General features: G+C 37.2%; 2 protein-coding genes across 3 annotated transcripts; both read left to right on the top strand.

The window, feature by feature from the left end:
- The first annotated feature begins 854 nt into the window (after positions 1-854).
- Positions 855-7479, top strand: im:7147486 (zinc finger protein 208). The gene is made up of 2 exons (XM_051132138.1): positions 855-994; positions 3379-7479. Exon 2 carries the CDS (start codon positions 3458-3460, stop codon positions 7040-7042), a length of 3585 nt encoding a protein of 1194 aa, XP_050988095.1. The 5' UTR covers positions 855-994; positions 3379-3457; the 3' UTR covers positions 7043-7479.
- A 1175-nt stretch (positions 7480-8654) lies between these two features.
- si:dkeyp-84f3.9 (zinc finger protein 616) lies at positions 8655-15099 on the top strand. 2 transcript variants are annotated; one of them, XM_051132455.1, is made up of 2 exons: positions 8655-8748; positions 11241-15099. In XM_051132455.1, exon 2 carries the CDS (start codon positions 11286-11288, stop codon positions 14121-14123), a length of 2838 nt encoding a protein of 945 aa, XP_050988412.1. In that variant the 5' UTR covers positions 8655-8748; positions 11241-11285; the 3' UTR covers positions 14124-15099. The 2 variants fall into 2 exon arrangements, with proteins under 2 accessions (XP_050988412.1, XP_050988414.1); XM_051132457.1 differs by lacking the exon at positions 8655-8748 and adding an exon at positions 10728-10873.
- Positions 15100-15113: the final 14 nt, after the last annotated feature.

Here is a 15113-nt window from a genome sequence, read left to right as displayed (position 1 = left end):
ATTGTAATGGTCTCCTCACTGGCCTTCCCAAGAAGACAATTAGACAGCTGCAGCTCATCCAGAACGCTGCTGCCAGGATTCTGACTAGAACCAGAAAATTTGAGCATATCACACCAGTCCTCAGGTCCTTAAACTGGCTTCCAGTTATATTTAGAATTGATTTTAAAGTACTTTTACTCATTTATAAATCACTCAATGGCCTAGGACCTAAATACATTGCAGATATGCTCACTGAATATAAACCGAACAGACAACTAAGATCATTAGGATCGAGTCAGTTAGAAATACCAAGGGTTCACACAAAACAAGGCGAATCCGCTTTTAGCCATTATGCTGCCTGCAGTTGGACTCAGCTTCCAGAAGAGATCAAATGTGCTAAAACATTAGCTACATTTAAATCTAGACTCAAAACTCATCTGTTTAGCTGTGCATTTACTGAATGAGCACTGTGCTTCGTCCGAACTGATTGCACTAATGTATAATCATTTTCCATTTTTAACGGTCTTAAATTTATTTTAAATCAATTTTTAAATCCTTTTTTAAAAATGGTCTTTTTTGTTGTTGTTTTATTGTTGTGATTATTGTTTTTATAATTATTGGACTGGCTTTTTGTGAATTATTGTTTTTATTATTAGTTTTATGATTATTCTACTTCCTTTTATGTAAAGCACTTTGAATTACCTTTATGTATGAAATGTGGTATATAAATAAACTTGCCCTGCCTATTTGTATGTGCGGAGAGGAGTATAGGTCTGTTTCTGGGGGGAAATCAGCCCGGTCCCTCACACCAGTTGATGGCGGTATATTTAATTTATTTAAGCCTGACATGTGGAGAATGGGAGTGAGCGCTCAGAGATACTGCCCTCTGTAGTGGACGGCGCGAATTACACTTCTCTACAGAAACTGGGTGCAAAATACACACCGTTTTTCGGATTGAAAATAAATAACTTCTTTCAGTAAAATCATGCAAGTTTGCAAATCGTACTTTCCCAAGGTGAGTGTTAGCTAGTACCTGTCTGAGATACTTGTTATGGTTCGTTTTTTATTTCGTGCATACAGCCCTTAGCTGCTGTTTTTGTCATTCAATTCCCTTGTGCAGCACGCAAATGATATGTTCCGCATGCATTGTATCGTCCAAAATGATGTAGCTACAAAGCTACTTTGATTTTGTAAAAGGGTGTAATTTCGCGTTTAGATGTTGCAGGCTAATTGTATAGTCATATGTGTTTATATCTTAAGAGCATGCTAAATCTGCAGCATTCATTGCAATGCGTGTTATTAGCATTTGTTAGATTATACTCGCGCTCTTTTTATACTTTCGACTAAAACTAAATTGACTAGTAGTCTGCAGATTACCCTGGTGTTGCGTTTTATTTGTTGTGAAACGGCGTTTATTGAAACATTTGAGTGAAGTGGCACGGTAAGTGGCCAGGCCTATCAAAACCCAAGCATGAGCAGGCTTGCCACTTTTTCTGCCTCTATTGTTGTAACATTTGAAACGTATGTTGTGCATAACGAATATTTGAACACTTTACTTCAAAACGAAAGCGGTGCAGCAATTTAGTTTGCATTAGCAGAGTTTTCTAATGAGAAATAAGTTTTCTCATTTAAATATGAATGAACTCGCTGACAGTTGCATATGAGAGGATGCATGCGATAACGTTACGTGATTTAAAAAAGATTTCCGGTTTTTTACATATAATATAGTTTTAATTAGGTGCCGAGTTTTTAGAAATATTTTCTTTGTATTCATGATGGTTTTTAACAAAGTAAAAAATGCTACAATAAATTAGATTTTAAACGCGGTTTTAAATATATTATTATGTTTTTTCATAATGTCATAGATATCAAGAAATGCTCAGCATTTAAACATCATATAAGTTGTTATTGTTTTAATAATAATAATAATGTAAAACAATTCATATTGTTATTGCATTGAATATTGTTTTACTGTATACATTATATTTCAATTTCATGCATCCAACAGATTGAAGTGTTTTTGATGCTAGTTTAATTTTTTAATTTTATACAAAATGTGCCCAAATATAAAATTACACAGTAATTACCTTTTTATTACTGCATTACAGAATTGTCTTTTGTTTTAAAGCATTGCTGAACACACCCATTGTTGGGTGTGATGCATTACTAAGTAATTTATTAATGTAATTTAATTACTTTTCCCTTTAAAAAGGTAAAGTAATTGATTATTTAAAATTTTTCTGGAAATATAATTAGTTACTACTGATGTAATTGCTTTAAATACTTTATACATTGTAGGACAATTCTATATGGACCTTTCTACAGAATTGGTTCAAAGTCAAAGTTTTTTTCTTTTGAAAAATTATTTTTTCACAAATTTTGTATGTATGCAAATTGTATAATAGCCAAGGTACACATTTCTAGAATTCGTGCAGTTAATTCTCATATTGCATTTTCTGAACGTTTAGGAATATTTGTCCTCTTCCCAAATTTTCCACTACCAAAATGCAGTAATATATAATTAAATAAAAAGAGTTATATTGACCTATTAAGATTTTGTTTACATCTATCTTGCAAATATGTTTTATTTTATTTTAAAAAATTGGCGAAAAGTCAATAACAATTAAATGTTTAACAATATTTCAAGTGTGATTTAAGAAGTTTTTACAGAATGTTTCTTTGTAAAAGGCAAAAAGTTTATCATACTAATTTCAAAGTTAAGGATTCATTAGTTGGAATATACATTGAATCAAAAAGTATAACATCTTAGTTGATAATTCAGTATACTTTTTTATTTTTTTATTTATTTATTTATTTTTTTTTTTTTTGGACAAAACATCTGTACTAAAATTTAATTAGTTGGAATATACATTGAATCAAAAAATATAACATCTTAGTTGATAATTCAGTATACTTTTTTATTTTTTTATTTATTTTATTATTTTTTTTTTTTTTGGACAAAACATCTGTACTAAAATTTTGTTTGTTTCCCACAAATAAAGGATTATGTGTTCCCTTTTGTCACTACTGACACAATGATGACCTGTTTCGGTCATGACGGTTACAGTAGTCACAATTTTATGGGATAACACCCAAAAAAATAAAGATGTCCCTACCATAATGCCACCAAATATTTCGGGCGTGACTGTTTCGGTAGTGACAATTTTAGATACTTTTGAGGCTAGCTCAAAGATGTTAATCAACACATGGTTATCTAACACAGTTCTGAACAGTTGTACACATATAAAAACTAAATGTTACGGAATAACTCCCAAAAAAGTGTTTTTAATTATAGATAAAAGGTGTTCGGTAGGGAGATTCTATTTCATGGTTTATTTCTAAATTGAAAACATTTGAACTCATGCTATGCCACTAACGTTTGTTTGCTTTCTTTTTAAGGAGATGCTTTACAATAACAAAGACGTTGCTAACACCTCTTAAATTAACACTGGCAGAGGAATCATCTGGCCCCTGCAAAATGCTTGGACTCCAAGAAACAAGGTCTACCGGAAGTCCTAAAACATACAGCTGTGTGGCCTGCTCAGCTACTTTTCATAGTTTGTCATCACTCCTGGTGCACCAAGCGTCTCACGCAAGTGAAATGTCTAATCAGCAAGAATCAGCACTACCTACTTGTGTCAGCTGTGGTAGCTTATTTGCAAGCAAAGATCTCCTTGAAAAACACCACTGCGTAATGTTGCCAATGCCAGCATCTCCAGCCCGCACCTACACATGTGACTGTGGCGAGGAGTTTAGTGCTTTTACAGATCTTGAGGAGCACAAAAAACAACATGTGTCCGAAACCGAGGTCAAAACAGATTTGGAGAGCGTTCCGGTTGTTCCACATAGCAAAACAGACTCCAGCCGTCCTGTCTCCGACCAAGTTTTTCACAGTGTTTTACCGTCCAATTCCACTGAAAAACCCCTTGTGCAAAGTCCACCACCTAGTTCAGACACTGATATCAAAGAGAATGAATCCACTGCAGACAACATCTCGCAGCCAACTGAATCCCAGCCTGTGACCGAAGAGCAAGAGCAGTTACCTGAGAACGACAGTGATGGTTTAAAATCCTCAGACGTGATAAACCATTCTGTGCATGAGAATGAGAAACCACAGGAATCTAGTGAAGATTCAGCTGCGATTAATAAGAATTCAATCATGAAGATGCTAGCATCTGCCTACATGAGTCATAGACAACCCGTCCAAATGAAACAGAGGAACTTGCCCCCGAGAAAAGCTTCACCGAGAGCACCAATACAACCTGCAATCACCATGACCATATCAAAGCCCAAGCCACCGGAAAATCAAACAAAGATAAAAAAAGACATTGTGGTCGGTGTGAAAACTGGAAAGATGTTGCCTAAGAAGGGCAAGATTATATCCGTGACGCAAACTCTCTGTCCCGTGGTGGTTCTCGAGACTCGTCAGAAACTTTTTGGCCGGGACAACGTGGAAGGCAGACATCAGTGCAGACTCTGCCGTAGGGTTTTCCAGGACGTAGACGCCTTGATAATGCATCATGCCCTGCATAAAAAAGAAAGAGTCAAATTTTGTCTTTGTTGTCAACAGTTTGTGATAACTGTCATCTCCGTCCCAGAAAGCCATGTCTGCTCTGATGGATTTTCTAGAAACCATCAACCTTTGATGGGAAAAATGTCTCTGAAACCAGTCAGCCCTACAGCTCAGCAGACAGAAAAAATCTTCTACTGTTCTTTATGCAAGCGTGGCTACATGCGGATGCGCAGCCTCAAAAAGCACAACTGCCCGTGTAAAGCTTCTCTGAAATCCTCGGCCACTGTAGGCACCTGCGGTAATGTCAAACCCCAAAACTTAGAGGACTGTAATAGACCTGTCCCAAACTCAAAAACAAATCAAATGTCAACACAGCACATAAATATTGGCGTTGGCACAGAGCCGATAAAGATGGAGGAACATAACACAGAACTTCCTATTGGCAAGAAAGATCAGATTGGGTTGAAGATGCAGCCGAAGGATCAGTTAAATCCTCCAAAAACCCTAGAGTCCATCTTCACCCGTGTTACCAACACTAAACCACCCGAACCAACTAAAAACACTGCCAACGTGGTTGAAATAAAGCAAGAGGAACGAGACAAATTGGTTGAAAAGCAGTGGACCATGCCTTTGGATGATGCTGAAATTGATGTACTAATAGACGTGGAACAAAAAGACTCGGATGAGGATGATTTGACAGACTTTGCTGAAGACGACTTTGATGAAGGTGAAGATGTCGTCATTGTTGAGCCTTGTGAAGACAAGGAAGTGAAGTCACCAATGCCTAGTAATGGCTTTCAGGTGCATGTAACTAGCAAAGGCTTAAAACGGTTTGTTTGCAACGGCTGCCAGAGAAGCTATTCCCGCCTGTTTACTCTAAAGGAGCACTTGAAGATTTGCGGGGCACGAAAGTTAAAGCCGCAAAATGTTACATCTAATATGGAAGGGCCGATTAAAAAGTTTCCATGTCCTCAGTGTGGCAAGTACTTTAGCCGCAAAGACAATATGAATATGCATCAAAAGAAGTGTCATCCAACAAACACTAATTCAGTAGTAAGTAACAGACCCGTGGAGTCCAAAACACCTGCAGCTCAGGAAAACCTATTCGTCCTTTCACCATCTACAGAAAACCAAGCAGTCCGACAAGAAAACGCTCAGAATACTAGCAGGAACACAAACTGGGGGATTATGTCACTACCATCCGTTCTTCCAAGAAGAGTGACGTGCGAATGCGGAGCCTCGTTCACTTGTCCTCGACTTCTCTTCGAGCATCTGCAGCAGCATGCGCAGGAGTCCTACATTTGCCCACACTGTGGGGAGAACTTGCAGTCGTGGATGGATTTTGAGGCACATCAGCAATTGCACAACCAACCTCAGAGCTCTGCAAGCGAGAAAAGAGCTTCCCAGCAACAACCTCATTTATTTTCCCAAGGAGTACCGTCGCATGCTTCGACTCGGCCGCAACAGTCTCCCGCGCAGCCATCTGCACTCTTGGCATCTCAGCATTTGAACAACAGGCCGTTTCCTGAGACACTGACTTGCCATAAATGCAAGAAGAATTTCAGTCTCCGCAGTTCCTTGTTAAGACACATACGGTTGCGTTGTACTGGCGACGCCACAGGTCAGAAGAAACACACCTGCTCTCGTTGTGGTACAACATTCCAAAACCCATTGACGCTTAAAGTTCACATTCAAAGCAATACCTGCAAACCTGCATTTAAACCGATTCGGTGCCCGGTGTGTGTACGCTGGTTCAGTTGTCTAGATGGGCTCAAGAGGCACCTGGTCTCACACAGTAGGCAATCCGTCTTGACGTGTCAGATCTGTGACCAGACCTGTCCAACCCCTCAGGCCCTCGAGGAGCATAAAAGAAATGTTCATCGAGTCAACAGGCCAGTGGAAGATGCACAAAAACAATTGAACCAAGCAGGTGCACAAACCAGTTCATCTAATCCTTTTCAGTGTCACATTTGCCTTCGCAATTATCCAAAGCTTCAATCCCTGAAGGATCACTTAAGGAAAGTTCATCGGCCTAAACCGCCGAAACCAACTAATGTGCGTACCATAGAACCGGTCCGTTCCGGACCATTTCAGTGTCAAATATGTGAGCGTTCCTATCCTAACATAAAATCATTGAAGAACCACAGAAGAAGAGTGCATCATATTGTGGGTGGTGTGTTTCTGCCGTCAAAAGGAACTGAGCAAAACATCACTCCCAATCATTTCCAGTGTCACATTTGCCCACACAGCTTTTCAGATGAACAGTCCCTTCGAAACCACAGGAGGAGGGTCCATCATATTGTGGAAGGTCATGAGCTGTCGAGCGGAATCACTCAACTCAATCTATACAAGTGTCAGATTTGCCAGCGTAGCTATCCTGATGTAGTGTCCCTTAAAAATCATAGGAGGAGGGTTCATCGCATATTAGGGCCAGTGCCTGAAACAACACCACCACCTCCTCCTCCTCTACTTCCACCACTACCACTACCACCACCAATAAATAATGACACAGAAGATCCTCCAGAGGAGAAACCGATACCTTTCTTGTGAACGGTGTTCATGCATTCATAAAAGTTGGATTTTGCTGCTTGCCTTTGTTGCTGTATATGCAATCAAAATGTTGAAAAAGAAGTCATAAGGCAGCACCTGTTGAGTACGTTATACATTTTTTAAAGAGTAGGAAAAAATCATTTCGAATAGTTAGTTTCATATCTGATTAGCAGTGTAACAGTTTTTGTCGTTAATATCATATTGTTTAGCTTCCTCTGTATTTCATTGATGTTGCCTTAATTTAATTCATCTATTGAATACAGATTTTTTTCTTGATCAATACAAACAGGAAGATGGCGAATGCACTGTATAAATGTAAAATAGAACAGTTGATGGCTGTTTTTAAGGTAGCCAATGTGTATTGTTAGTGTACTGTAAATACATTTTGATGTAAACATGTCCTACGTTGCATCAATAAACACAATAGTGACAACTTTCTAAGTCTCCACTGGAGTCATGAAGTTTCAGCTACTCATTAATTTCCCATAATTTGTCATTTCTTTATAATTTGTATATTAATAAATGCTTTAATAATCACAAATATTCAGGTAATATCCTTAAAGAAAATTTCAAATTGAGGTATTACTGATGACAGTATGCATTTAGGATATAATATTTTGCCATTAAAAAAATCATAATACAGCAATATTATTTCACTCCAGTACAAATGTTTATACATGGTGTAACTTTTTTTTTTTTAAATATACCAATAATACAGTCAAAAGTCAATAAATGTAAATGTATATGTCTACCATGTTTATATTATGATCATGTTTACAGTAGTCAACATTTGAAGTGGATCAACACCTTTCATCAAAGTTGTCCTAAAACGAAAACAATACCAGTTTTTGTCTTAGGACAAGTTTGATTAACTTTTTTGATCCACTTCAAATGTATACTACTGTATACACTTTTAAAAATAAAGGTGCTTCACAGTGCCATAGAATAACCTTTTTTGGTTTAAAAGGTTCCATAAAGAACCTTCTTTTTCACCTTTATTTTTAAGCGTGTATACATATATAATTAAATCTCTATTGAAGGGTTTTATGCTGTGCTAAATGTTGCTAGTAGCCTAATAGTAAAACTAGCTGGACACAACTAAATGATAAAAATTGAATTGGTGAGCTGAGTAAATAGCAAAACTAATGGAGGACTGAACAAATAAATATATTAATCGCTTCAGGCAAACAGTTCAGTGTTAAATGTGCATCTAGTGCTTGTGTAAAACATACAAATAAGTGTAAATTAATATCAGTTTGTAATCTATATTAGGAACAATTAACAATGATCAATAGGCTATATTTATAATTTTACATTAACTACATCATTTAAATATTTTTCGTTTTTAGTTCGTGTTATATAGTTATATATTAATTCATATTTTTGGTGTTTAAATTCATATTTAATTTTAACCATTTTGTTTTTGTTGTATTTTTTAAATTATTTAACCGTTAATAATAATAATAAAACAAAAGTCATACTCCAGCCTTTATATGCAATTGATGGTGTGACTCATATTTGCTGCGCGTAAAATGCAGTTAAGCTAGAATGATTTAACATTTAATTATTTGCATATTTACACAACCACACGTCCAGAAAGCGGTGGCGAAGAGGCTTTTATCAGAAACGGAAAAGGAAACGCCATTTGTTTGGTATATGCGTCCTGAACCGTAGTTCATTGGTGCTGAAAAGAAAGAGCATGAAAGGTTGGTGTAAACTGCCTTGCTTTGTTTTGCTTTTTTTCCCATGTGCATTTTACAAGATAAATGCAGAATCAGATTTTGTGCAGTCAGGCAAACAATGAGACATTTTGCATAAGCGGTGCTCTTAAAAAATAGGTTTTGAGTTTTTTAAATGATTATTCGATGGGTGCAGCATCGGGTAGCGTTGAATTAATTCACAGACACATTAATCATGTTATGTTTAAATACGCTCATTTCGCTTATCGGAATAAACCCATTCATAAAAAAAAGGTTGTGCTGTGTTGGTAGATGCAGGATTGACTGTAACATCATGCACAAAGCATTACAGAAGCGTGCATTGTTGCTGGCAGGAATGGCCTATGTAAACGCCTGCAGAGCGCCATCACTCTGTGCCGCTATCTACTGCGGCACGGGAAGAAAAAATGTTTTACCCGAGGTGTTGTGCTTTTTCAGTCTGAATTGAACATCATGGAATAAAAGGACTGGGTAGGAACTAAGAAATACAGAAGCAATGAATATGGAACTGAATATATAGTCTATATATACTATGAATATTTTGTTTTCTTTGTTTTAGTTTGATTTACGAATGACTCTTATGAGCCAGTTCTTTGAATTAATCGTTCCCATAAAAGTACGAAGCACCGACAAAACGACAATCATATAAAACATAAAAGCATCGATAAAAATAATTATTAAGTGTTTAGCTACTCATTAATTCCCCATATTATATGTAACCCATGGACCACAAAACCAGTCATAAGGGTCATTTTTTTTAAAAAATTGAGATTATTATGTATAATCTAAAAAGTTGAATAAATAAGCTTTCCATTGATGTATTGTTTATTAGGATAGGACAATATTTGGCCGGGATACAACTTTCTGAAAATCTGGAATCTGAGGGTGCAAAAAAATAAAATAATAATAATAATAATTAAAGTGTTGAGAAAATCGCCTCTAAAGTTATCCAAGTAAAGTTCTTAGCGATGTATATTACTAATAAAAAATCACATTTATATATATTTACAGTAGGAAACTTACAAAATATCTTCACGAAACTTGATCCTTACTTAATATCTTAACGATTTTTGGCAAAGAAAAATCTATCATTTTGACCCACACATTGTATTTTTGGCTATTGCTACAAATATACCTGTGCTACTTAAGACTGGTTTTGTGTTTCAGAGTCACATACATTTTGTAATTTCTTTATCATCTTTATATTAATAAAGGCTTTTGTATAAAGGCAAGTATTGAGGCAATATCCTTAATTTAAAAAAATGGTATGTCTACCATGTTTAGATTATGATCATGTGTATGTGTGTATGTATATATATATATATATATATATATATATATATATATATATCTTGTGTAAATGTTTTGTATGTTTAACTTGATGCTGTTCTTTCTCAATTATGTTTTACACCTACAGTTGAGGTCAAAAGTTTTCATACACCTTGCACCTTCAGAAAACACCCACACATTTTTTTAGTTTTTCAGCATTTTTGTGTATTCAAACCCTTTCCAACAATGACTGTATGATTTTTAGATCCATCTTTTCACACTGAGGACAACTGAGGGACTCATATGCAACTATTACAGAAGGTTCAAACGCTCACTGATGCTCCAGAAGCAAACACAATGCGTTAAGAGCTGGGGGGTGAACATTTTTTTTTAATTTGAAGATCAGGGTAAATTTAACTTACTTTTTCATCTGGGAAATGTCACTATCTTCTGTAGCTTCTGAAGGGCAGTACTAAATGAAAAAAATATATATTTTTATATATTTATATAATAAATATATAAAAACGATATTTTTAGGCAAAAAAATATGAAAAATGTACACCCCCTGGCTCTTAATGCATTGTGTTTCCTTCTGGAGCATCAGTGAATGTTTGAACCTTCTGTAATAGTTGCATATGAGTCCCTCAGTTGTCCTCAGTGTGAAAAGGTGGATCTCAAAATCATACAGTCATTGTTGGAAAGGATTCAAATACACAAAAATGCTGAAAAACCAAAGAGTTTGTGGGACCTGAAGGATTTTTCTGAAGAACAGTGAACAAACAAGTGACTCATGAACAACTATCACAAAAAAACAAAACAAAACACAGAGCTGTGGATCATTCAGGTAACAACACAGAACGGGGTCGTTTTTATAAATTCAACTATTATTTTCTCTTGTGGACTATAAATTCATTTTATGTGAAATATCTTACTCAGGTTAGTACTACATAAAAAATAACATGCATTTTGTATGATCCTTCTTATTTTTATAAAATAATTAACATTTGCAGATTCTGCAAGGTGTATGTCAACCTTTGACCTCAACTGTATCTTTATTTTTATAACTGTATCTTTATTATTATATATCCACCGGTTATATGGATAACAGGTGAAGCAGCTTCTAAAGTTCTGATGCTACTTAGCATTAGATGCAGTACATTTTATAATAGGTTGTCTTATCTTTGATTCTTTTTCCTTCTGTTTAATTTCAGCTTGAGTGGGGGGAAACTTAGAAACTGACAGGCGATTCGCACATCATGCTTGAAGGAGAGACCAAGAAGCAAGAAACCAACTCTAATGATGCTGATATCAAGGAACAATCAGTAAAGAGAAGAATGGGGGAATTAATTTCAAAAGGTTTGGCATTAAACTCCCAAAACAGAAGTGTGGAAGAGCCGCCACCTTTAGCCACTAATGTCCTACCTGACTCCTTGCCCTGTAATGTTGAGGAAAAAGAGACAGAAAAAGGCTCCTGTGAAGCAGATGTAGATAAATTTCCACAGCAGGTGACCCCTGTCAACGAGGCTGATATGGATGCACAGACAAGTTCTAATTGTCTTTCCAGTACCACAGATAATGAACCAAAATCACTGCTGCTTAATGAAGAATTAAATGAACCACTAGTCGACACTCAGATGTCTGTTACAACAGATGACAAGAATGAATCCCATTGTTCTTCTGTCCAAACATCTGACGAAGCTGTCTGTGATGTATCCTGCCCTAATATAAGCGATAGCCAATGTGAAGATCCTGACAAAAAAATCCTTGAGGACGCTGTCGATGCAAACAGCCCCGACACTGAAAATCAAGAAGCTGACGCATTAAACCAAAAAGATGTAACAATGGACGAATCCTCTGTAGATCATTTACCTGAGAATCAGGAGGCAAATTCAGAGCATAATAACCAGACACCTTCAACTGAAGAGAATGCTGAGACAAGCAGTATGGAGATCACAGAAAGTAAACGTGGATATCACTCCTTTTCTCGCGGAAGGCCACGCAAAGAAAAACGGGTTATCAAATGTGAATATTGCGGGCGCCCTTTCAATCACGCCTCAGCGTATATTATTCATCTGCGTGTCCACACAGGTGAGAAGCCCTTCACCTGCCAGGATTGTGGCAAAGCCTTCGCTCAACTCTCCAATCTTCGATCCCACAGCAGAGTCCATAAATCTAAAAGAGGGAAACATGCACACAGACACCAAGATAAAGCCACGCCTGAGAAAATTGTGGAGGAGAACAAAGTAAGCATACCCGACAAAATGGAAAGTGATCGTAGTAGTCATAGTAATCAAATCGCCCCTAGAAGGAGGCGGCGAGGAAGAGGGAAAGGGAAACCCCAAACATGTCCGATCTGTGGCAAGGTCTTTTGTTACAAGTCTGTCCTCAAAATCCATCTTCGTATTCACAGTGGAGAAAAACCATACTCTTGTAAGGTGTGTGGCAAATCATTTACTCAAGCGTGCACAGCACGTGTCCACGAAAGAGTGCACTGGTCCATTAGACCTTTCTTGTGTACAAAATGTGGTAAGGGATTTTCTCAGATCGGGCCGTTAAAAGTGCACACTTGTGAGGGTAAAAGAAACCCTCATGCCACCTTGAAAGAAATGGAATTGGATGGTGTTATCACCTTCAGGTGTCACCTTTGCAAAAAGTGCTTTGGCACCAGAGATGAGTATGAATTGCATTTACAAGGACACACGGATACCCAGCGTTACACTTGTGACCGCTGCAAGCAGACGTTTAGTCTCGCCTCAGAGCTACATACGCACAACAAGCACTGCGTTTCCATCCGGATCACAAAAGTGAAGCCTTCTGGTTACGGTTCACCTCACAGACTACAACCCAAAAACTCCTTGAAGAGAAGAAGTCCTCAAAAAATGCGGTGCGCAAGTCCAGTTAAATCTCCTCCGAAAGATTTCTCCTTTCCGAGGAAGCTGAAAAAATCCTCGTCTTTACTTGCTTGCCCTATTCAAGTCATGGCCGCAACTGTTTACGACTCTCAGAATAACCTCTATTCAGTCAGTCAGCCAATCAAATCCAGCTATTTTGTATCTCAATTGAACAGTACTCGCCACAAAGCAGATCCAAGAAAGTACTTCTGCCCACAGTGTGGACGGATATTCCAGCACGTTGGACGGCTGAGAGCCCATATGCTCACTCATTCACGGGGGAAAATCTTCATGTGTATTGATTGCAACAGGCCGTTTAAAAACTGGAACAAATTTTGGATTCATCAGCGGCTGCACAGACAAAAAAGAGGACGCTTTTTTTGTCCCAAGTGCGGTCAGGGGTTTCGATTTGTGGGATTGTACAATAAACATCTGCAGAAGCATCCAGAACTGAACGCTTACGCTTGTCCCTTCTGTCCTCATACGTTCTCAAATGCGCAAAAGTTGAGGAACCACCAGCAAGAGTGGCACCGCTCAACCATGCCCTTTATTTGTGATATTTGCGGAAAAGGTTTTGCGAGCGCGGTTATTCTTAAGCGACACGGAGTTGTTCACTGCACAAATGATCCGATGGAGACGCATTACACCATTGATCCGCAGTCTGCTGTGCATCCTTACGAATGCGGCACGTGCAGTGCCAGTTTTGAGAACTTGGACTTGCTTTTCCACCATCAGCTCCGCCACAAGCCTGTAGATAAAGGATCAATAGCAATGAAAGGCCAGCTACTTATGATGGAGGAACATCAATCTCACCATCTCCAGCGTCAAAGCTATGATTATGGTCTTCGTGATAATCAGAGGCAAGAGAAGCTCCTCTCATTCCCCCGCTCAAATGGAGGAGAAATGCCTCGTCGGCTGACGCACATTGGTCCCTCAACTTTGCATCCGCCACAAAAGCCAACACCAAACACTGAAGCCCCAAACACCTCTAGAACTAATTCTCAAACTAATGAGGTGCAAATGGTTGAAAAACACACTAAAAACACAGCAACTGAAGAATTAAATGGTTCAAGCCGTTCACCGTCTATATTGAAGACAGAGGACACAACTGGTGACTTAATTTGCACTGAATGCAATGCTTGTTTTTCCAACCTCATACAACTGCATGGACATTACTTGGAACATGCCAGAGGAGAAATATGAATATTCTGTAAATGTTTTTGTTTGATTTGTATGGGAATCGCATACTTCTGAAACTTGTGAAAATGTTTGCTGTAAATGAATATTTGTTTTTCTCTTGTGATATCAACATTACTGATGTGCTGACACCCAATTTTGTTTAAAAAAGAATAGTTCTTCAAATATGGATTAGAAATTCCCTTGTATTGTTTTATTTAGTGATCCTATTGTTGAGTTAGATATCTGTTAGTATTGGTGCTGTTTTGAAATTTTAAAGATGTTGCTGTTAACAAATTAAACATCTTGTCTGACACCGCTCAAAATGAAGTCTTTTATGTTAAAGGAGTAGTTTACTTCCAGAATAAAATTTCCTGATAATTTACTCACCCCATGTCATCCAAGATGTTCATGTCTTTCTTTCTTGAGTCTAAAAGAAAAAGTTTTTGAGGAAAACATTCTAGGATTTTTTGCCATATAGAGGGCTTAAATGGGAACCAACAGGTTGAAGGTCCAAATTGCAGTTTCAGTGGAGCTTCAAAGGGCTCTACATGATCCCAGCTGAGGAATAAGGGTCTTATCTAGTGAAATGTTCTATCATTTTCTGGAAAAAAAAAAAATATATATATATATATATATATATATATATATTTATATACTTTTTTAACCAAAAATGCTTAACTTCCACTTGTTCGACCGGTACCGGATGTACCGATCCAGTGTTTACAAAGCGAACGTACAAAGAAAGCCAAAAGCCCTTTACAAAAAATGCCATGAAATTTCCAACATGATTATTTAATGCAAAAAAAAGTCGTAGACGTGCATCGCAAAAACCTTAATTTCTTTTCGGCTGAAGAAAAAAAGACATGAACATCTTGGATGACAAGGGGATGAGTGAATTATCAGGAAAACCTTATTTTTGAAGTAAACTAATCCTTTAATAGAAAATGATCATGGATGTTCAAAGAGGTTTTAATATTTCACCACACATTTTATAAATAAAACAGTGAAACATCT

Source organism: Labeo rohita, chromosome 16 (genome assembly GCF_022985175.1).
Source record: "Labeo rohita strain BAU-BD-2019 chromosome 16, IGBB_LRoh.1.0, whole genome shotgun sequence".
In the NCBI taxonomy this organism is placed as follows: Eukaryota; Metazoa; Chordata; class Actinopteri; order Cypriniformes; family Cyprinidae; genus Labeo; species Labeo rohita.
Note: the sequence above shows the minus strand (reverse complement) of the source record. Positions and strands in the feature narration are given on the sequence as shown.

Bases quoted from the DNA above. Each gene is read 5' to 3' on its own strand.
- im:7147486 (XM_051132138.1), top strand. From the start codon at position 3,458: ATGCTTGGACTCCAAGAAACAAGGTCTACCGGAAGTCCTAAAACATAC.
- si:dkeyp-84f3.9 (XM_051132455.1), top strand. From the start codon at position 11,286: ATGCTTGAAGGAGAGACCAAGAAGCAAGAAACCAACTCTAATGATGCT.